Source organism: Lissotriton vulgaris, chromosome 12, assembly GCF_964263255.1.
Source record: "Lissotriton vulgaris chromosome 12, aLisVul1.2, whole genome shotgun sequence".
NCBI classification, from domain to species: Eukaryota; Metazoa; Chordata; class Amphibia; order Caudata; family Salamandridae; genus Lissotriton; species Lissotriton vulgaris.
This window is the reverse complement of record NC_141700.1, coordinates 782,365,422-782,389,723: the sequence shown is the minus strand read 5'-3', so window position 1 is coordinate 782,389,723 and position 24,302 is coordinate 782,365,422. Positions and strand designations below refer to the sequence as shown.

At 48.7% G+C, this 24,302-nt stretch overlaps 1 protein-coding gene across 4 annotated transcripts in view; it reads right to left on the bottom strand.

Moving 5' to 3' along the window:
- Positions 1 to 24,302, bottom strand: part of FXR2 (FMR1 autosomal homolog 2) — a 395,300-nt gene that overhangs the window by 118,430 nt on the left and 252,568 nt on the right. For 2 of the 4 annotated variants that reach the window (XM_086946152.1, XM_086946154.1), the window contains exons 10-11: positions 9,301 to 9,536; positions 8,808 to 8,894 (exon numbers count right to left, since the gene is read on the bottom strand). In XM_086946152.1, the coding sequence (XP_086802278.1) occupies positions 8,808 to 8,894; positions 9,301 to 9,536 (323 nt within the window). The remainder of the gene's footprint in view (positions 1 to 8,807; positions 8,895 to 9,300; positions 9,537 to 24,302) is intronic. The other 2 variants (XM_086946153.1, XM_086946155.1) reach the window with 1 other exon arrangement.

Genomic DNA, 24,302 nt, shown 5'->3' with positions numbered 1-24,302 from the left:
CGGTGAGGGTCGGTGACCAACATCAGTCGGTCGCAGACCTCACAGTGCTTGATACCTGGCATCCCTACCGGCACCGTTCGGAGTCGAAGACTCGAAAAACGATCAAAAGAGATCACAAAAAAGTTTAGTCAAAAAGTGACTGAGGTACCACTTTTTCCGGATCTGCGCTGCTGGCGCAAAAAAAAAAAAAAAAAAAAAAAAAAGAACTGACGCCAGCACGCGGAGGCGGCGTCTAAGTACTCCGACGACGTCATCACGGCGCCCACGACTGACGCGGAGCCGCAAACGACGCCTACAGACGCGCAAGGGTACTGCTACGCAAAGATTTCCGGATCCAGTCTGACGCCTGGGGATATTCTAAGGTAAGGAATCTAATAATAACCTGTTTCTTTCAGATAGCACAGATATAGTGAGGCCTTCAGAATGTTAGATTTCCAGAAGACGATGAGAAAATGTGCTTACTCATCAAAATACGAAACCCCAAATTATGATAGTCGGTGCCAGAAAGTTATAAGCTTCCATGCAGACGAACTAACAGTTCAAACAACAGATACGGTTCATAAATTCAAGCACCTTTGATATCATGTTGTATGGAGTTCTTGTTAAAGTCTGGACAAGGTTTTGGAAGTCTATGATTCCACTTGGTAAATCATTTGAGCGAAAAGTTGTGCTAATTCTACCATTTGGATGTGAGAAAGACAGGAAGGAGGGGTGGGTCAGCTGCTCCGACAGTTGACTACAACTGAAAACCAACTCTGGAAGAGAGCATCAAAACAAAGGATCCCCTCTCTCCCATCCACCTGGAACCTTACTGTGTGCTATCCAGAGAGAGTTGGTGATTACCCATTTGCTGGACTTGGCCCTTTTCCCTGATATTTTTCGCTTTTCGCTCCCCTAATTCTGGATGTCCCCCCATCGTAATAAAGTTGTATAGGCCCTGTGTAGTTGAGATACCCTGTGTAATGTTAAAATCAATGCTAAGGTGCAGGTGCTCTCTTCCCCCAACATGGCTGCCACTGACCCCTGCTACTGCAGCGCAGTCTTTTTAGATGCACTCTAGTAGCCAGGAGCTGGCTGGAACCCCTAAACATTGTTGCAATACCAGCCTGCCTGCCCATAGCTAGAGTGAGGAAGCTCCTGGAACCTTCTAGAACAGGGGAGTGGTCACCAACTGCCACTGCCAACTGCCAACTGTCGCTATAAAAGGAAAGGGAGGGAAACTTTCTAGTCAGTTGGGGCATCACTGACCTGGGGGACCCTTCGCAGGAGACTTAGGTGATAGGGCCTAGTCAGGAACCTATACCACTGGGGTTGAGAGGGTTTAGGCGCTGCCCACCAGCTGTGTAAGGAACACTGAACTAGCCCTCTGATCTAGCCCGGCGGGAGGGGAATCCAGGGACCATCTGCAGTGACCTGCTGAGGAATCCTGTCAGCAGCCCTCAACTCAACCCCCCCCTTCAAGAAACTGCTATTTACAAAGGGCACCAGAACCATCAAGCGTCAAGAAGGAACCTAACTACCACAGGACTACTTGGGATCAACCAGGTACCGGGCTGTGCTTCTTCTGCCCCTTTGTCCTGGCCTGGGTCCTTGCTCTGTCCTGCCTGAATTGTTAACCTACCTACTAAGCGCTCTCCTACTGTGCCCTTGAGCAGCGCTGTATCTGCCGACCTGCTGCCTGCCTGAGGTGCTACCTCTGCCCCGTGAGAAGCGCTGACCGCAGTATCCCTGAAGCGCAATACAGTTCCTCAGCGCTGTGCCTGGAAGCCCTGCGCTCCTCAGAACTGCTGTGGCCCACAAGGCGCTATAAGTGCCAAGCGCCATCCTGCTTCCCCATGTGCTGTGCCCCCCAAAGCGCTGTTGTGCCCGCGAAGCGTTGCCTGTATGTGGGTGACTCACCGCCGCAGCCCCGGTCCTTTGTGAGCTCTGAAGTTTTGCATCCTCGGGAGGGCCGTTGATTCCACCGCCGCAGACCAGGGAGTGCTGGTGCGGCCCCCTTGTCATTGCGAGGCAGTCTGGGCCTCGTAGTCCCTGCCGTGGCCCAGCGATTGTCCAGGGAGGCCCCCGCTGGTGAATACCGTTGCGGCGGCCCTCGGTGCCAAGAGAGGGCCGACGGAGTCAAAAGTGGGCCGCGCTAGGCCTGAAGCCGTCCCCCCGCATCATGTGACAGGGGACGTGACGTCGCGAGCCGCAACATTCCTCGAGGCAGTCCTAGGCCCGAAGCCGGACTCTCGCATCACGTGACGGGGACGCGTCACGGCCCCCGCCCCGCCGCGTTCCCATTGCGTCTGCCCGCCGCGCCCCCCGCAGCCCAGATGCGGAAGCGCCTTCATCCTGATTGGTCCTGGGCCGGTAAGCCTCTGGAGGCCTGGGACCTGTGGTGAGACCTGGACGGGGAGGGCTGGGAGGAGTCAGAGAGCCCCCCACCTGCCAGCGTAGGCCCCGGAGGTCTGGAAATCGATCGGGAGGCCTGCCAGAGGCCCGGAGATCTCCCCACCAGCCCGGCTGCGCCCCGCGACTGCACCACCGGAGGGCTCTGGAAGAGCACGAGCCCTCCCCCGGCAGCCAGAAACCACCGCAAGGGGCTAAGGAAGCCCGAAGATCCTAAGGTAACCAGAGGGGGAGGAGGGCGGCAGCAGGAGTGAATGCGGGGCCTCCCGGGAGTGCAAAGGAGGCCCCGAAACCGCCCCTCCCCTCGGGGAAAACTAGTGGCTGGGCCCCGTTGGCCCCACACAAGGCCTAGAACTGGGCTAGAGCCCGGAGACACACGCTTGGGGCCCGGAGTTAATGAAGTTACCCCCGTGTTGGGGGCCTGTTTGCTCAACCCTGGCCCTAGGCAGTCCCCAAGGATAGTACTGCTGGGGGGATATGTTACTGGCCCTCTAGGCCCGAGGCTAGATAAGTTAACCCCTGCCTGGGGTAAAGTTAATTACTCATTTGAGCTTTATGCATGGTTTCCCCCTGCCTGATGAGATACTCCCCTCGGTTTGATGCCATGGTTATTACTGCCTAATTAGTTGTGGTCCCATCTTTAATGGAATGTTCAGGCCTAATGCGATACTCCTTGTTGCCTGATGCAGTGTTTATCTTGTATTAATGAAATACTCATTTAAGCCTTATGTATGTTCACCTTCCATATTGAAATGTTCTTCTTGATTAGGGAGATGGTTATCCTGGCATGAGGAAGTGTTTATCCCTGCGCAAGGTGATTACTGAAGGGTGTACTTCAGATACTGAGCTGTTCACTCCAGCCTCAGGAAATGTTTATGCTCCCTTGATGACATGTTTATTCTGCATGAGATGTTTAGTCTGGTTTAATGAAAAGTTATACCTCCAATGAAATGTTTACTCCTACTTAGTGCCGCATTTCCTGACTGCTTACAGTTACATGAGGCACTGGTTATTACTGAGTGAGGAAACGCTCATTCCCTGAATGAAATGCTTTCCTGAAAGCACTAAACATTTCAGTAGGTAACTGTAGGCTAAGTCATGAAATGCTAATCCTTTAATGAAAAGTTTATTGCGACGTGTTAAATTGAATATTGAAATGCTCCATTTACTCCCCTCCGATGAAATGCTTTGATGAGTAATTAATACTGAGATTTTTAATTACCCTGAACCTTGATCCTATATAAAAGCATATTGTTTTAAATCAAACTCACTGGTGTGGTCCCAGTCATTGCGTGTGCGTTTGTCTCAGTGGATGCGTGTGCCGTGTAGTCACTTAACACCTAAGCTTTCGAGTGCCTACTTGCTCGTGCCAGGCTACCCCCGGGGAACTACACCATTCAACTATAATTGCTTAAAATATATCCGATTTATTGTAAAACTCAGTCCAGAACGGATTTTCTAACTCTGGTACAAAGTGCATGAAAGGAATAAAGGTGGTAGCGTTTATTGCCTGTAACAATTATCACATCAACCTTCCACTAGAAATGATGCGATAGAACATTTGTTTTATTGTTCTATCCGCAGTTACAATCACAATGGAAATTACATTGAAATTACGAACATACATTTTTCATACAAAAAATTTACAATTTCGTTTTACAAGTCATTTTAATATAGAAAAAGGCTTTGCCATAGATAATAGGTCTCGCACCCATTAGACCAATTGGTTTTTCTAAAGCTATTTGCAAATTCTGCTCATAACCTGTATAAAGTGGTATGAAACTGCTTAGAAAGGGACATTATGTTAGTGATTTTTCAAACAGCATAATATCCCTATCTAAGCACTCACTGCACTCAACAGTGTCTTCACAATGCACCCATCTGCCTTGAACTGCGGACTAACACCCTGCATTGCCAAATAATAAAAATTAAAATTTGAAGTCGGATTGCAGCCAAGCTCTGCAATTCACTTTTGCCCTAGTGAGCCTTTGGGACTGGAGGTCCATCATTTTCCTAATTTGTGTAATTACCTTCACAGAGGTGTTGAGTCTATCCTGAAGTCCTTCTCTGTGATATCAACATACAAATAAAGTGGCTTGCCTTCTCTGTCAGCCCATCGATCTATTTAATTCTTTTTTTTTTTTTTAACATCCTCTAGTGTTAAATTCACTTGCCACACAGTAAATCAATCTAACAGAGTACTGATTTAGTACACCAAACGAACACAAAGCACTGTCCTTTGATGTTTAATTGGGGAAAGGAGATAGAAATCCAACGAGTGAACTACAGAATGTGTAATCAGGAAACCAGAGTTTCATCCTAACTTGCTGCTTGACCACATTTAGGCTATCCCGTTTTAGATTTAAACCTCAAATAACAGATAAAACCCCACAAAAGGGTGACAACCATCATCAGTGTAAAAATATAAACACTGATGGACTCCTGCACAACCACAAACTAACATTATATTCAAAGAAAGGAAAGTGAGAGAGAATGAATCGTTTTTATTTATTTCCGAGGGGGGCCAATGCAGTGTAACTTTGTTCTACAAGGTAGCAGCAACAAAGACTTGTCTCCATTATTCTGCTTCAGTTTTGTTGTCTTAATTAACAGGGTTGTCCATATTAGCCCCAAGCATACTGTCCTGAAGATGGTCTTGCTTACTCATTATACCAGAGACCAAACATCAACCTGTGTTCTACTTCTTATTCTTTGCACATTAATCACACAATCATCAAGAAACACAAACTAATGGGCTAATGGATTAGCACAGATGTGTCACACACTACTGAACATTATAAGACTATTAATCTGGTGGACATAATGTAGGGTTGACGACGATCTCTACGAGTATGTAGAAATGAATCAACACAAGTGTGTTGGATTGTTTTAGACAAATATTTAACTGAAAAAAGTCATGTTTTTCATATGTATACCTTCTTTCAGTAGTTGATTTAGTTTACATGTATTGTTAAGTCAAACACTTAGTTAGACCTTTCATATGCAGAGTTATTTCAATTATTTATTATAGTTTCTTCTAAACCTTTTCTCCATGTCTGCATTTATTTTGTTGTAATACTGCTAAAGTATCGGCAGCTTTGATTGATATTGCAGCCATTAAACTAACTCACCGGCACAAATTATCTACCCACATGGTGTCTCTGTCAGGAGGTGCTCATGGTGTGATTGGGTACTTTGATCTGCGTAGGGCTACTGACATAATAGAGACTGACTTTGGATGGCCCAAAAGAAAGCCAGGTGCCGAATACGGGGACCTGTACTTCTACAAACAGGATACCACTACTGGAACTGTAGTCTAAGCCCTCATCAATTTTAGGCCTTCTGACCAAATAAAGACCATTATGGGAAAGGACCTTGTGTGACTGTTCCTTAAAGTCATAAATGAATCATTGCAGCTTCACCAATACCATTGGGAGATTGAACTTCTTGGCCGCTTTCTCCGTCACATCATAAAACAGGTTATGTAGTCTGGTAGAAAATGTGGTTGAATGGGAGATTTCAATCACACCAAAAAGTCTAACCATTGTTTTCCACCCACGGTGCCACTCCAGACAAAAGCTTGCCTTATGCAAATCACTACTCACCCTGTTCCTCAGGGGAAAAGTCCATCCCAATCTACTAGGTAAGGCCAGAATAATAACACCCTTGGTCACTTACCGCGCAACATCACACACATGTATTCCTCCCATCACCTTGTGTGTTTACTGCAACGCCTTAGTGGCCCAGGATATGCCCAGACGTGCAGCCCTTGATCACTGTGCCAGTGGAACCAAACTGCACCCAACTGAAGAAGCCCAATCAGGCTGAAACCATCATTGGGTTGCTGGTATTCTGGTTTAGAAATGATCTGTTTTCGCAGTTTGGGCTGGACTGTTCCTGATTGAGCAGGACAAATACTGAATTGCATACTGCTCGGTCTAATCTGAGGTGACATGGTGTTCATGTTCATGTAAAAGAAGAATGGGTTGGAATGCTTCTGCGAGCAATTGCAAATGGTTAGGCTTATTGCAAGCATTCCTCCTATAACCTTTTCTGTGTTTGGTGGACAAGCGATTCGCCACCATCCATGGGTATGATATACAAATCCCATTACCTCCGTTGTCTACTTGTGAGAGTTCACCTTCTTACAAATCCATGGAATCTGATAAGTCTTCCTGCCCCTAAGGGGTCACTGGTTGTGTGACAGCCATGTGAGATATTCATAGGAGAATCAGTTGGGGCTGGAGGAGGTGAAGGCAGGGTGGGTGAAGGTTGCCATGTAGGCATGTGAGGATGTAATCTTTGAACTGTGTCAATCATCTGTGGTAAAGTTGACAAAAATGCAACAAAAACCTACATAACCTCTGCTGCTTCATAGTAAGAAGATCCATAACATTTAGGAGGGTAGTTTGCAACAAAACCTCTGTGGCTGATACTCCTACTCATTGTAGGCTTCCTCTTCCTCACACTCGGGCCGTAACTCCCATCCAGCTGTGTAGGAAAGCAGGCCACCTCTGAGGAGTCTTGGTTGCTAAAATCTGCCTCCAGTTCAGAATCCAGGATCGATCTGGGTGGTTACACTTGATATCCCCCTTATGGGTAATAGAGTAAGTGATGTAGAAAAGTCCATCACTGATGAGTTGGTAGACATCGTTCTTAGGTTTTCTATCAACGGCAAAAGATGGGTCATCAATGACTGTGAAAGGAGTCACATGCAAGGGCAGGTCAGCGACAGTGTCGTTGTCGACAATGGTTTTGCGATCTCTACCAGTCATCGACGAGACTAGTCGCATAAGTGACAATGAGAATGTTACTGACAGCGGATTTTTATTCTTCATCAAGGAGAAACTAAGGAGTCATTGGTGAGAAAGACAGGCCAGACAGCACAACCATGAAGCTGGATTTTGGCAGTCTTTTTTGCACAGGTAGGTCTTTCGTGGAGTGTTTTTTTAGAGGGGATTTCAGTTTTTTCCCTGTGAGGGAGTGGCCGGAGCCACCTTAGGTCTTAAACCCCAAGTTTCCTTTTTTGTTATGCTTTTGTGGAAGTGCTTAGTGGAGCACAATTTACGAAATAAACCACAGATGAGGGGGGGGGGGGATCAACCCTTAGAAAGGGGGTATTTCTTTTTCTCAAGTAGATACACTGTCAACCCTTTGCCTCACTATTCATCAGTCTAAGACTGAAACATTTTACGGATGGTTCAGCATGAAGCTTCGTGCACTATATAACTGCAATACAGTAGGTGGATCATAAGTATAGATATTTGTTTGTACAAAGGTTGAGCAGGATTGAGATTTGTTTCACTTTCAGTCATGATGACAGTTGGTGACAGAGGAGAGGTTTCCTTGAGCCATAAACATTGATCTTTTCCAGAAAACGACCCTCAAAACCACTTTCAGTACTCTGAAAGCTGACATTAGGTCTGCTTCCATTCCATGGCAGAGGAGCAAAGTAACAGGAAAAGGTAATTCAGAGGTTAGAGCATATTCTTGCGGACTACCTCACAAACAACGTGCAGTAGAAACCCGAGCTATGGTGACCTCTAGAGGAGTACGAAAGCTTAGCACTTCCGCCTCGTTTGCTTAAGTTTGGGTTTTTTCAAATGTTGTGGAGTTGCTACTAAACACACTGTTGAGGCCTAGGGCCATTTTCAACATGGTTTACTACTACTATTTAAAGTTACCACTGATTCCATGCCTGATGACAGGGAAGGAATCAAGCAAGTGCACATACCAAAAATCCAAACCTGGAGAATTGCAGTGGCTGAGATCTATTCAAGCATCCCACCCATACTTTTTTGGGGGTGTCCTAAGTGCGTAAAATATGCTGAGATATAAGGCTTACTTTAGCACCTACTGATGAGGATTGGAATGCAATCCCAAGTAATTACAGTGGTTGAGATGAATTCAAGCACTGCATCAATTACTTGTTGCTTTTCTCAGTGCAATGCTTAAGTCCAGACATGGTTCCTGTTCTCACTTGCCATAGGACTTAAACCACACCCCACTGACAAGGCCCAAACAGGCTGAAACCGGTCTGGGGTTGCTGGTTTTTCCAGTTCAGAGGTGACCTGGTCTACTGGAGCAGTGCAAAGGCTGATTTTCACACATGAAGAATCTGGACCCACTCATATATAAAAACTCAAGACTAAACGCACACCTGCCAGACTTTTGTAGGTCCTTGACTTAAGCCAACTTTTCAGAATGCACATACACGTTTCTTCTCCATAACCGGAGTTGTTATACAATGTATTGTTTCATCAGGTTACTGTTGGAGCATCCGCTGCCCATGTGGCCAGGTCCACGCTATATAAATCTCATTAATAACGTTGAAGAACAGATGTTTGCTTAAAGAATGTCCAAGATTAAAAAACACTTATATGTACTCCAATCATTCCGAGAAGCACTGGTCCTACCTGTAAGTATGCTAGGTGATATTCCAACAGAGCCTGGGCATTGCTGATGTTCTCTCTGGTGCCAACAAAGATAAAAGGAACCATTCCCTGAAAGGGAGGAAGAAAAAGAAAAATAACTTGCGTATGTTTGATAGGAGAACACAGATTAAGCTAGAGAACACATAAGGAAAGAAAAAATGCAAGGCAGTCAGAGGAGCATTTTGGGCACAATTAAGGCATGAGGACTAGGCTACAATCAGGGTGTGGGAGCGCAGGAAAGGGCAAACACAGCAACAAATTTGATAACAGAGCAATCAGTGACCTCAGGAACATAGCATAGGGCTCCAGTATCATGCGCTGCTGAGGAAAAAAGGAGTACATACGACGTAGGCCAGTTTGAGGAACCCCACAAGCCCAAAGCTGGTACAAATGCTACTGCAGCCATTTAACTTCAATGGGGTGGTCAGGCAAATTTTCTGATCCAACGTGCAAGGCCGATTTCAGCACTTCCTACCTCCTCCTTGGTGTGGTTCTTTGTTGTTGTAGAAGGAGTATAGGAGATTTCGTCACTTCCTACCTCCTCCTGGCTGTGGCTCTTTGCAGGTGTGGAAGGAGAATACGAGATTTCACCAGTTCCTACCTCCTCCCGCGGGTGATTCTTTTCGCTGTCACCTTCTACACGGACCCGCACAACTCCAGATTTATCCACTATCTCTTGGATCACCTTTCCATTCTTCCCAATCACTTTCCCTGTAAGCAAAACGGGAAACAGATGGTATCAATTTTATGTAATAATATGCAGCTTAAAGGGTCTTGCCCTGTGCTGAATACCAATCACAGGGACCATTGACAGGTTATCTTTCCATGCTCTCTTGGAGACTAGGATCATTTGTTTTCAGTTGTCAGAGCTAGGGGAGACTAACAATTTATGGATAAGCACTGATTTTGATATTTCCTGGTACACATAAAATGTAAGGACCATCTGTTATGTCCCGTGTGCCATGATTCTAATGACAAAATGTACCCATCCCATTGCCACCATGACTGAATCAGAAAAAGACAGTACCATTCAAGTTCCTCAAAAATGACACACACAGGAAGCTAATCTCCTACTAGGACAATATGGACACTGATATGACATGTTCCCGTTCAACTTAAGACAAACATACTGCATTTACCCATATCAATTCTGCCTTGAAGGAAAAACTTCACCTGCAAGAGTTCACACTGATCTCCAAGAAAAGATGTGGGATTCACAGACAACTGTTAACTCTACTAAGAAACCCAAGGTGAAACAGAGTGTAAAGTGAAGGTTCCAGAGTAATGCATGCAAACAGTAATGTAAAAGTTGTAAAACAGAAGGAGTAGTGTCTTACCTGTAACTCCAGTTCTGTAGTAGGGGTATCTCTGTTATAGTCATAATCTTGTGAATAGTCCCGCCGATGTGCGTGGACCCCGGAGCAATCGAAATAGTCTCTTAAGTTGTCTTCTTCTGCAGTCCTGCATAGTCACTTAAGAGAAAATCAAAGACAAATAATGCAGCCTAAAACTACAAGGCTACATTGGCCAGCACTTCATCTCGAAGTGAAAAAGATAGCCAAATAATATTACATTTTACACACTTTGTAAAGTTTCACACCTAGCGAAACTCCCCTTCACAAAAATCCTTTGTCATGATAGAGAGGAAGGGTTGGACAGACAAGCCCCATCGGCTGCCATTATGTGTCTGGAAAAGGGATACTGTGCCTTTAAGGAACTCTCCAGAGACCCTCGGTATCCCAGGATGCACAGCCAAAGTCCTTTTACTTTCAGTTCTTTTTGGAAGGTGTATAAAGCCAGGCCTGTAGCATTCAGTACATTATCGTTTCATCCACCGGGGAGGAGGGCGGGCGCTTATGCCTATAACAGAGATACACCTACTACAGAACTGGAGTTACAGGTAAGAAACTACTCCTTCTGTAGTAGGAGATCTCTGTGTATAGTCATAATCTTGTGAATAGAATGGCAAGCCCAACCCAACAAACCAACCAGCGGTGGAGGAAACAGACAAAACCACTACTGTGCAAACAGATTTCTCAACGAAGCCTGCCCAACCTGAGCGTCTGCTCTGGCATCAGAGTCCAGGCCGTAGTGTTTGGTAAAGGTATGGGCAGACTTCCAAGTGGCAGCCCTACAGATATCTGCAATGGGAACATTACGTAGCAAAGCCGTTGTATTCGCTTTGCCCCTGGTGGAATGAGCCTAGGTTTACCCCCTAAGGTCTTGTTCGCCTTTTGGTAACATAACTGGATACAGGACACGATCCATCACTCACCCTGCGGGCCGATGTTATAGCCACAAGGAAGGCCGCCTTCCAGGATAGATGCTGTAGAGAAGCCTTATGAATAGGTTCAAAAGGTTCCTTCATCAACCGGGACAGCACCACATTCAGTTCTCATGAAGGCGCCGGACGCCTAACAGGGGGAAATACTTTCTTCAATCCCTCCCAAACATAATTAATTACAGGAATCTGGAAGAAGGAGGTTTGTGAAGGGCATTTCCTATACGCAGTCAATTCTGCGAGGTGAACCTTAATAGAATGGAAATTAAGCAAGATTGCGCCAAATGCAAGAGATAAGGAAGGATGACATCTTCCTTGCAGGAGGTAGGATCAACGTTCTTGGGCGTGCACCAGATGCAGAACCATTTACACTTGTAGGCATAGGAAGTCCTAGTGGAAGGGATCTTAGCCTCCTTGAGTATTTCCATGCAGTTGTCAGGCAAGTTCAAGCGTCCATACTGTACTATCTCAGGAGCCATGCGCCAAACCCAACAAGGAGAGGTTGGGGTGCAGCATCTGCCCACCGAACTTCGTTAGAAGGTCCGGTCGACAAGGAAGTGGTGGTGTTGGAGAGAAGGGTGGAGCAGGTCCGTGAACCACCACTGTCGAGGCCACGCCGGAGCAATGAAGATCATTTGCGCTCTGGATTGAGACAGCTTGATGAGTACTGCCGGAATCAGGGGAATGGGCGGAAAAGCGTACAGAAAGCTGTTCGACCAGCTGATCCATAGCGCATTCCCCAGTGTCCCCGGTTGGTAAAACCTGGAGGCGAAGTCTCTGCATTTTCTGTTTTCGGCAGTGGCGAACAGATCTATGTCTGGAGTGCCCCATCTTCCGAAGAGGTTTCCTAGTACCTCGTCGTTTAGAACCCAATTGTGGTTTTCCTGGACCAGCCTGCTGAGTGCGCCGCCCGAGCATTCTGCACACCTGGTAGATGGGTAGCCGTTATCGTTAGTCCTCTGGCTAGCAGCCAGTTCCAGATCGCCTCCGCTTCTTGGGACAGTGTGCGCGATCTCGAGGCCCCCTCCTTGTTGAGGTAATACATTGTGGTCGTATTGTCCATCTGTACAAGCAAGGAGTTGGTCTGGAAGGACGGATGAAAGGCTTTCAGCGCCAAATGAACAGCTCTGAGTTCCAGAAAGTTGATTTGATACGTGGAATCCGCCTGGGACCACATTCTGTAAATGGGCTGAATGCGCTCCCCAGCCGTGGAGAGAAGCATCCGTCACAATAGTCTGTAAGGGAATGTCCTTGTGGAACGGAACCCCCTTGAGGAGATTCTCTGCTGAACAACACCATCTCAGGGACTGTTGAGCGTGTAGAGACAGTTGGATCCTGTCGTCCCAGCTTCCTCGTTTCTGGTCCCATTGATCCTCCAGACATTCCTGCAGTGGTCTCATGTGGAGGCGTGCATGTGGTGTGAGGAAGATGCGAGAGGCCATCGGCCCTAGAACAGAAGAAATCGTCCTCACTGTCGTTGAAGGAATGGACATGAGAGCCTGAGCCTTCCGAAGGTTCAATAAGCATCGCTCCTCGGAAGGAGAAACGCTTGCTCTGAGAGTATTGATGGAGGCTCCCAAGTACTGCAGGCACTGAACCGGAGTCGGGATGGACTTGGACATGTTGATATGCAAACCCAGCTGATTCAACAGAACGGCCGTCCTGTTGAAATGCAATTGTGCTTCCCGGAAGGTGGAGGCTTTGTTTGACCAGTCTTCCAGGTACGGGTAGACAACACCTTGCTCTTTCTCAGGTGCGCTGCCACCACTGCCATGAATTGTGAAAAAGTGCTGGGTGCAGACTTCAGAACAAACAGTAGTACAGAGTACTGATAGTAATTGGTGCCGACTATGAAGCGCAGGAACTTCTGGTGTTTCCGTGCAATGGGCACATGGAAGTAAGCATCCTGCAGATCTATTGCGCAAAGCCAGTCTCCTCTCTGCAGCTGAGGATAAATCTGGTGCAAGGACAGCATTCAAAATTTCTCCCTGCAAATCCATTTGTTTGCTTGTCGCAAATCCTGAATGGGCCTCAACTCGTTTTTGTCCTTTTTGCGTACCAGAAAGAACCTGGAGTATAGACCCTTTTCCCCTTTGAGACAGAGGGACGTCTTTTATCGCCCTTTTTCTTAACAGGGTATCAGCCTCCGTTTGAAGTTCACGCAGCTGGTATTGCGAACAAACCGGTGGAATAGCTGGAGGAGGGCTGACGAAATAAAGACTGTATCCATTGCAAACAATATTCAGCACCCACTTGTCCGGGGTTATTTTTCGCCACTCTGCCAAGTAATTTTGTATGCTTTCCCCCACTGGAGCGGGTAACGGACGAGGGGGAAGGAACTCCTCAGGGCTTAGACCCGGCCGGGCCCTTACTCGCCGAGGAGGCCTGCTGGTCACCTCTGCCCCTCTGATGCTTCTGGAAGGGTTGTCGCTGGTATTGCTGCTGTTGCTGCTGCTGTTGGCCAGCTTGGCGACCTTGCCCCCGCTGAAATCTCTGGGAAGAGCAACGCCTCTGGAAGGGACAGAAGGACTTCCGCTGGTCCTTTAGTTTCTCCAAACCTACAGCCTTCAGCGTTTCCACTTCCACCTTCATGCGGGCCATATTTTCGTCCGCATGAGCCCCGAAGAGGGTAGATCCCGAAAAGGGCAAGTTAGCAATCCGCTGCTGCGCCTCAGGCTTAAGAGCGGTAAGGCGCAACCAGGAGTGTCTCCTCAAGTTAATGCCATCGCAATACCCACTGCACATCCACGAGCGAGGCATCAGCCGCCGAACTGATGACCTGATTTGAAACCATCATGCCCTCATTCAAGATCTCCTGGAAGTCTTCTCTCCTGTTCATAGGGAGGAGCTAGATTAATTGGTGCAAGGACTCCCAAAAGGAGTGGTCATACCAACCCAAAAGCACTGATGAACTTGCCGCTTTCATCAAAGTGGCAGCTGTACTGCAGACTTTTCTTCCTGTCGAATCCATTTGACGGCTCTCCTTGTCCGGAGGGACCGTAGACAAAGGGGCAGTGGAATGCTGCTTCTTGGCCGCTGTCACAATGACAGAGTCCGGCACAGGATCTGTTCTTAAGAACGCAGGATCCGAATCCTGGGGCCTGTACTTTTTAAGTCTAGATGGAGCAGACTTCACCAAGGCCGGCGTCAGAAACTACTCCATGGCCGGTTTCTCCAGTCCTGGCACCAAAGGGAGAGAGAGGTGCCTGCGCTGTAAAGTTTCAAAAATCACAGAAGTGGAAGGGGTGGGCACAGTCAATGTGATGCCCAGCTTTGCTGCCCCCCTTAGCAGCACATCCTGGAACGACACAGTGTCATCCACTGGCGATACTCTTGTCAGAGGAGATTCCGACAAAGTGGGAGAATATCTCCCGTCACTGACGAGTCCGTGCACCTGGACCGTGACCTTTTACTCCGCCGACGAGGACGTGACCTTGTCGAAGATCTACGCTCACTGAGAGAGCAATGCCTCCCTCTGGATCGTGACCGTGGCTTTCTGGGCCTTGAAGGAGCCACTGGCCCAGGAGACTGCAGAAACGAAGAGGCTGAGCCGGAACCAAAGATTTCGGTTGTGGAAGTCGAGGCGGTGGTGGAGGAGGAAGGTGCGGAAGAGGAGGATGCGTAGCTGTCCTGGGCCTTGAGGGCGAGTAGGTCCGGGAATAATCAGAGTCCGGTGACCTAAAAACTGTCCTCTTCTTACGAGCAGGCCTTGGGGAGGACGCTCTGGAGGGGGACCTCTCTGAGCAAGAGCACCGGCGACGCCGCGGCCGAGGACTCGCCTATGAGACACTAACCACAGATGCACTAGACACCGTTCTGGGCCTCGACTTCCTCATCGACGTCTACTTTTCCCTCCTCAACGTCGACCTCTTAGATGTCTCTTCTTGACGTTGGTCTTCCCGATGTCGACGAACTCCCTGACGTCGAGTGTCTGCGCCTCGACGTCGATCTTTCTCACCTAGACAACGATCTTCGCGTCGACGTTGAAGGCGAACGGCGTTGTCGCCTCGACGTCGAGCGTGTGCCTCTTCGGGACTCATCACGACGTTAATGGTGTGTCGACGCCGATGAAGTCCTCGACGTCAACCTCGTCCGAGGTCTCAACGTCCTACCCAGTCGACGTCATTTCGACCCAGTGCCCTGGGTCGACGGAGAGCAGATGGTAGTCATACCTCTAGACGCCGAAGCAATCGACGTCGAACGGCACAGGTGCTTTTTCTGGGACTTTTTTTGACTGGGGAGCCCCCCAGAGGCCGATGCACGGGCATAGGATGATGACAGAGTCCCTCCATGCCCAGAAGTCCCACCTTGTTCTTGGTGTCTCCTCTGCTCCAGGCCTTGGAGACTAATCTTCTACCTGTCACGCAGGGTCCTCTAGGAGAAAGAGTGACAGATATCACAGGAGTAAGGGACATTGGTAGAAGGTAGACAGTATGCACACTCTGTGGGGGTCAGATTTTGCCTTCTTCCTACCACACTCAGGGCACTTGTCGAATAAAGCTGGCATTTCGACAAAATAGAGGTGACAAAACTGGTCAAAAAAGACCGCAACTGGAAGAGGAAGACCCCGAACGTCGAGTGAAACACTCAAAACACTGGAAAAGCTCCAAAAATTGAGGCTATACCCAAAAAGGTAGAGCTCAATGCTCGGTTCTCCTAGCAGGAGCCGGAAAAAAGAAACGAAAGCAAAAGGACTTTGGCTGTGCATCCTGGGATACCGAGGGTCTCTGGAGAGTTTCTTAAAGGCACGGTATCCTTTTTCCAGACACATAATGGCAACCTATGGGGCTTGTCTGTCCAACTCTTCCTCTCTATCTTGATTAAGGATTTTTGTGAAGGGGAGTTTCTCTAGGTGTGAAACTTTACAAAGTGTGTAAAATGTAATATTATTTGGCTATTTTTTCACTTTGAGATGAAGTGCTGGCCATTGTAGCCTTGTAGTTTTAAGGCTGCATTATTTGTCTTTGATTTTCTCTTAAGTGACTATGCAGGACTGCAGAAGAAGACAACTTAAGAGACTATTTCGATTGCTCCGGGGTCCACGCACATGGGCGGGACTATTCACAATTTTACGACTATACACAGAGATCCCCACCTACAGAAGTGTAAAAACAAAAGCATAAAGATTCAAAACAGGCAGCAATGTGCTGTCATGCATTAGAAAACTATATATAATCAAGATCCAAAAGGCAAACTATTCAATTGGATAGGTAGACTAACTATATTATAAATGTTGGCTAGTCAGTGAAAGAAAGTAGTAAGCATCCTGCAGGCAAGATTGCATTGCACAACAGCTTTTAAGAGTACAACAGTTAGTTCATCTAATGTGAACAGGTGCTACTGAGCAACAGATGTTAATAAAAAAAACAAAATGTATGCGTACAGCCAGATGGTGCTTTTAAAATCCCTATCCCAAGTCAAGGCCATGTAGCCAAGAGCCCTAGTAGACAAACATTGACATGCTTTAGCCACCATATATTTATATAGGAATTTTGTAAAATGGTGTGTGTCCTTTCAGTTACTCCAGAGGATTATGGGGGATACATTCAGGTTAATGACAGAAAGGGTAAAGTTAGAGTTCAATTTGGTGCACTGTAACTGTGCCAGATAGTCTTCAATAGCAACGCCTTTTATGACCAGAGTTCTGTTGAAAGCAGGACCAGTATTCTTCCACTGAGGCCCTAATCTGTGCAGAGTTTACTAGACAACATGGCTTTTATTCCATTCTTATTTTCTCAAACTTTCCAACATTTACCACAACTTCAGAAAAACGAAATATTCCAAGATAGAACTGTAATGTCATCAATCAAACAGCAAAAAATAAAAAACCACTGGTGTAGATAGACAACCCGTACCAACTGAAAAATTTCACTTTGAAAATAGATATATTCTCCCATCAAACTCCCCCCTCACCCACCACCACGAACACAAGTGGATCTGTGAAGGAAATGAATGAGTAAGGATGAAGATAGACCACACAATGACCCAGACATTGTTACGTTGCAGTTAATAAGTGTAAACCTGAATGACACGACCAAATCTGATGTAGATATAACCAAATGCAATGTGTCCCCCCAGCCTTGCCGTACACCCTGTGGTGAAGCCCACTCCAACTCAAGGCCTAGTAAACGGTTCCCAAATTTGATCATGAATGTGTACCTGAGCATTCATTTTATAGAGGATATGCTCACACTCCACCACTTCTGATAGACATTCCAGCCCGATGGAACCTCTGTACTCCTCTAATGACGCAGGATGCACAATTTTGCTGTCACAAGGGTATTAGTTACCCATCTTTTCATGCGATTAGAGTGAACTTTACAACCCACCATATCGTGCAGTAGAGCCAATCAAATAGAAGGTATTAAGACTATCTCATCATGTGATCCCAGTGTCTCCCATACTTCAGACCAAAAAGAAAGGATCTTGGGTCAGCTCCACAATATATGCAGTATGAGGGAGAGGTGTGGCGGAGGGAGAGGTGTGGCGGAGGGAGAGGTGTGGCGCCGCGGCCAGGGCGGCTGACAGTGGAATCTGGGGATCACGGATCGATATCCGGCGGCAGGTTAGCCCAGCACCATGTGACTCTGGGCAATAGCTTGCTTAATCTTCTAGACGGCCCCCAGCGCCTAGAGACCCTTTCGGGTGATTGTTCGCGCTTTACAAATGTGAATTACAAATGTTATATGTCACATCCATCCATATTACATCCCTAACAGTTTGAGTTTGGTAAGAGCTAGGCCTTAACCCCTTCCCTGCTCATGACCAGCTCAGCTCGTCATGAGGCACAGTGGAGCTGTGCTTATGACGAGCTGAGCTCGTCATGAACAATGATATATCCCACTTTGCAGCAAAGGAGGGGAAAACCTCTAGCAGCCAATGTGTTACACAGTTTTAATGGTGACCAGACCATTACCAATTTTGCAGGAGTAAGAGGTAGAACAAATGTAGGTGTGATTCTCTAATAAGTGGGTCATGTGTACTCAAACCCTTGAGCATGGTTGTGTGGCCCAGGATAGTTTCCCAAAAAATGTTAGTTGACTAAGGGGGCATCTGAGAAGGGCTTCTTAATGGGGATAGTATATAAACCCGTTATGGAGCCCCTTGCCACAGTTCTATCCTTTAGATAATCAATGACTGGTGATTTGTTAAGTGTGCCTGGCTGTGTGCCCAATCTAACTTTAAGGCAGTTGTGGAGTTGTTTATGCTGCCATCTATACCCCGTACACAGACCAAATTCTAGATGCAACACAGTAAACCAATTAAGGCAATTATCTTCTGGAAAGAACTAGCCTAGCCTCAAGTTACCGTCTCTGGTGGTAAAGATTCACCATCACAATTATTGATATCCAGGTAGCCTGGAAAAATTGAAAATTCCCTCAGTACAAAGATAGTTGATCCTCTTTTTAGGGGTGAGGTGGGGTAGTGGTAGCGGTTATATAGCTTGCGCTCTGCTGCCCACAGAGTGAAACGACCAGCTATACATGAGCTCAAAGGGAGCACAAATGAGAAATGCAAAGATCATATTAAGGTCCCACTGTGTGTGAGAAAGTGCCCTCTTTCTTGCATGGTATGCCCCCACTTTTTGCTTAATTGCAGATGTACTTTGACTGAGTGTGCCCTACCAGTGTTCACCCTGCCCAACCCACCCAATCACCTCACCTCACCCCACCCCACATAGAGTACGTTAAGTCCCAAGACATGGGAACCCTCTTTGGAAGAAACTTCTGCAGCAGAGGAAAAAACGAAAGAGCCACAGGGAAAAAAAAAGCAGAAGGCTTATCAAGCAGCCCAAGAGAAAAACAGAAGGCCTAATCTCGGGGCCAATTCTGTGAAGATAACTCAAGCAAAGACACAGTCAAAAAAGGGCTGTCCAGCAGCCAACAAAGCCACAGTCTCAGCAAGGAGGACTCAAGCAGCCATAAAACGCACCCCACAGCAAGGGCAATCTGCCCAAAGCAGGTCCAAGAACCAGATCAAGTCAGCAGTCACTGAGGGGGAGAAGGAGGAGAAGGAGGACAGAGCCCTGCCAAGAACCTCTGGATGGCAGAGTCTGCCGGGGCATGGAATAACAGAGTGCTATCGAATGAAAGTTCAACCAGCCGCTCGCGAACATTTTCAGGGAACACACCGTCCCGAAGCCACGGAGGGCGACCGAGAATGCCATGGCACGGCCCAGCACCTCCGAGATGTCCAGAGTGGAGCGTAGAATAAACGCTGAGAGCTCCCGGTCATCCAACGCATGATGCCGTATGGAGACCTGCACAGTCTCCTGTGAAGCGGTGGATCCCAAGGACTCAGTCGAGTCCGACAAAGAAGAGGTGGTCCTAGCCAACACACACAAGGTGTTAAGGGCCCACATAGCAGCGCTGGTCGAAGCGAACATGTTGCGCCCCCCAAGAGTCCAGCCAGCGGACCTCCCGGGACGGTGGAGACAACAGTGGCGGCAGGGAGGGAAAAACAGTCTGCAAAGTGGACTGGAGGCAGAGGGGTGGAGGGAAAGACACGCCGGGTCACGTGGCGCTGGAAGGTGCCAGTGCAGGAGGTGTTGGGACACCGGATACCCTGTGGCGGGGCGCCCCCAAGTCCCCATCAGGAAAAAAGGAGCGAACCCTCAAAGGGAAGCAATAGCTCCCTCCCACCAGAGCCCTGGTGGAGAACCTCCAAAAGATGGTCGGCCGAGAAATGAGCAGCCGGGTCACCCATGCGCAGAATACCCACAGCCATAAACACTGCGTGAGCGAAGGGTGCACCCGCCTCCATATGGCCCCGCGGCGGAGAAAGTAGGTCCTCCGTGGGCGACGTCTGTAAACTAAGGCGGCTGTCCCCGAAGCCGGGCGGGCAAAGGCCAAATCTGGAAGTTAGAAGGAGAAACATAAAACTGGGGTCCTGTTGCTCCTCCGGCGAATGCCCCGGGAACGGCGGTGAGCAGTCCTTAGATGACACCGGTGAAAAAGCCACCACGCAGCGGCCTGTTTCCGGTGAGGAGGACACCAGCAAGCACCCAACCTCCGGAGAAGAGGGAGCGTCCGAAGACTAATTCGTAACTCGACGCCTGTCCAGCGCCGTAGAGTCCCCAGCCTGAGGCAGGACGCTGTACAGGACTCCTTCAGGTCACGCAGTGCCGGAGCCAGGCCGGAGCCAAAGTGGCCAAGGGGCGGCCCCGGAACGGCACAGACTCTACCTCAGACGAGGCAGCCGCCTGCGTGGAGGGACGAGAGGGACCAGGGGAGTGACAAGAAGCCATCCGCCAGCCTCGGCCCCGAAAGGGACATAGGTGGTCCGCCTACCCTTGCGGCGCCGCCAGGGCCGATTCAACCTCCGACTCGACCTCTGACGAGGCAGCCGCCTGCGTGGAGGGACGAGAGGGGCCCGAAGGGGGACGAGTGGTCCCCGTCCAGACTTGACCAGGAGCGGGACGAGGGGGGGTCCACGACCCCTGTGGCACCGCCCGGGACAGCAGCAGCCGGCCCCGTAGCGGCGTCACTTCAGCCGTGAACATAGCCACTGCCTGTCCAGAGGGCCGAGAGGGGCTAGAGGATGCGACACAAGCCCCAGCAACCTCCCGCGACACCACAGGGACTCCCGAGGGAGTTTGCGGCGAGGCAGAGGCGCGGTGGTCCGAAGGAGGACCCCCGAAGGACCGAACCCCAATGGCACCACATCCTCCAAGCCTGGAGCCACGCAATGCAAGGGATCCGCCGACATCCCAGGAAGGGAAGGAGGAGGAGTAGATGCCAGCGAGGCCCGCAAAGCCGCCGCATATGCCTCCATCTGGGCTCTCGACGCCCTCTAACCGGGAAACTGTGAATAGGGAGACGAAACGCGGGGCAGCATCACTCGCGGTGAGCCCACGCCCCCAACAGGCCAGAAACCTGCCAACGGGAACAAGCTGCGACACTTACCCACCGGGGAGCGACGCTCGTGCGACATCGGTGAGGGATGAGGATGCAGACGGCGATGATCGTTTCTGAAACTTTATGCCGCGGCTGAACGAGGGGATGAAGCCGACCTTGAGAGACGCGCCAAGAGCAGTTTCATCCGGCGCTTCCGCCGCGACTCCAGCTTCAACTGTTGGCACGGTTCACAATCAGTGGTGCTGTGATCTCCCCTAAACACCACATGCAAATGAGGTGAGGGTCCGTCGCCAACATAAGGCGCCCACACGGCGTACAGGTTTTAAAGTCCGAAGGCATTCGCACACTGTTCCACAAAAGATATCACAATGATGAAAGAAAAAAGGGCCTTAAACAGGCCCGAACAGAGACCGGATCCGCGTTGCATGCGGAAAAGGAAAAAACTGACATAGGCGCGCCGGGGTAAGACTTGTGACCCCCTGACGTCACGTGCGCAGATGACGCATGGGTGGAGTCGCGTGATGACGTCCCCCTGGCACGCAAGGATGCTGTGGCTAAAAGTTTTCCGAATCCAGTCTCATGCCTGGGGATAATTCTACGTTAAGGAATCTGCGGCTACTACTCTCTATCAGATGAACATCCTCCTATGCAAGTTTTTGTTGATTTTAGTGAGGATTTCTAGCAAGCTGTTCACAAATCTCAGATCTTTTAGGGAAGAAGGCTGAGATCATAGGGTGGAGGTACCTGGGACCATTGCATTAAGGATTCCGTGGCAGAAGCAAAGGGCCTTGAAGGTGATTCGTTCTTTCGGGGCGAGCTAGTGCAGTTTGGCGAACGCTGTTGCTGAGGGGGCTTGCCTGGGCAGATTCAACAGTAAGTGCTGCCATGTTCTGTACTCTGAGTCGTATAATACGTGCCTGGGAGACTAACATACGTAGCACATTGCAGTAGTCCAGTCTAGGTGTAATAAGAGACTGGATGACTGTTTTTCTGGCTTCCTCTGGCAGAAATGCTAAAAAAAACCTAAAAAAAACACCCTGATTTCAAAATCCCCAAACACTGCCTTGTGATTTGGCTTTTGAATGACATTTTAGAATCTAAACATACGCCTATATTTTTTACTTTGGGCATAGGAAGAGATCCCAAGGTGTCAGGCCACCATGCCTTAGACCAAATGAATGGTTGTTTACCGAGAATAATGATCTTGGATTTGTCCTGATTCAATTTAAGACAGCAGAGGCTCATCCAACCAGCTACCTCTGTCAGATATGCGCGCAGACGTGCTGCCGATTCTGCAGAGTTTTAGGACAAAGTCACTATTAGCTGTCTCTGTACGACACAATAGTGCATTCATATCGCTCTAGATTAGCGGGGAAACACATAAAAGTTAAACAGTGTCAGACTCTGGGAAGAGCCCTGTGGCATGAGAAGGTCTTTGAGATGAAAGTCTGAGTACCACCCAGAATGTTCGGTTTAGAAAAAAAGACAATGGTGAAGAGGATGCCATTCACCACTTTAAGGGGCCTATTATAAAGTCAACTGCTGCGCTCAATCTCCAAGCATGGAGGAGTAGATTGCACAGATTTAGTTGAGGGACTGTGCCCTGTTGCTGAAACGGAAGACCCCCCTCCACCCCCTGATGTAGTAGCCTGAATGGAGAACAGATGCCTATGCCCCACAGTACTCCAAGCTCCAGGATAGGCCTCCATGCTCCAGTTTTCTTCATGACTGTGAAAAAGTGTCATAGTACCCCAATATTTGACTGGAAAATGATGTGGTTTGGATTGTAGTGCAGAGGATCCTTGCCAACCAGGTTGCCTGTGCCAGTGCTTCTTCCTGAACACTGTACAGCGATTGCTAACTTCAGCCCCCCTGTAAATCCCTAGTAAATGGTACCCATGGTACATAGGGCATGGGAACTGAAGAGGCCCCCTAGGGACCACTCACCAAGACCATGCCACTGCAGCTTGCATGCCTTTGTGCAGTGAAAAACGACAAAGTCAACATGGCACAAAGCCTATGTGCCATGCCAACAGCCCTGCCTCAGGTATAGGTACAAGGCAGGGTGCACTATATAACAGGTGTGAGCTTATCTCCATGAGCAGATATGCCCCTACAATATTTAAGTCTATTCTAAGATACTGCAAGTACCAGGGAAGCTAAAGAGTACATGGGTTGAAAACTAGATAACTAGAGTTCCCCAGCACCATGATTGCTTCTCTGAACCCAGAGGTGTTTGGTGCCAAACTCCTTCTCTTAACAAACCCACACTGATGCCAGTGTTGGATTTATTAAACCATGTACTCTGAGGCACCTTATAGGTGCCCCCTGAAAACCTACCAACCCTGGTGTGGTCTCTGACTGGCTTTAGGCAGCCTGCCACCACCAGACATGTTTCTTGACCCCCTGGGTCGAGAGCCTCTGCTCTCTGTGGCCAGAAACAAAGCACATCCTGGGCGGAGGTGTCACACCTCCTCCCCCTGAATCGGCACAGTGCTCGAGAGGGAAGCGTCAAAAGCCTGCCAGCTTTGTAGTGCAACCCCAGCCTCTGTTGCTAGCAGCAGATGGCAGATCCTGTTTCAAATCCCTACTTTTGGACGGGAGAACCAGTGGGAAATCTTAGAAGGAACAGGACGCGTGCCCACGATCGCCAACTCCACCCCTCAGGTGCTGGAGGCGCAGTAAAGCCCATTTTTTAGTGCCCACCATCTTGAAGACAGTGGGACTTATCCAATCAGTGCTAGGGCTATAACCGTCGCAGTGAAGGGTGGCATAATAGTGGGTGTAGACATCCCAGGTAAGGTACCCATTGGTCCCTACATGTTACTCTACCGCAATGCTCCTACATTTAGTATTTGGATGGCTCCCCTAGACCCTGAGATCAGATTTCGAAAGACCTATGAAGAAGAGCCGTGAAGCAGCGAAGACTGACAACACTAACTGACTTGGCCACAGCCCTACCGGCCTGTCTACAGCCCTCAAAGACCCTGCCGAAGAGCGACTCACCCCGCAGATCGGCAACTTCCAGAACCCTGGGAGGGCTGCCTGTCTTCCAAAAAGACTCCTAATCTCTTGTGGACAGCAGCCCTGTCCAGAAGAAATCAACTGCAAAGAAAAAGAACTCTGCCCTGAGGAACCGGGAAAATCTCCTCAAGACCCACTTCTGTACCCGCGCCCACGGTCCGAGTCCAAGTAGCCCACCAATCCTGGGAAGGTTCCCCAGCACTTCTGAGCCAGAGTCCACCATGGGCTTACCCCTGCCAGACTCCTCTTCAATGCATGCAGCCTCAACTTGAAGACTCTCCCGACCCCCCCCCGACCGCAACCTGCCCAGTAAGC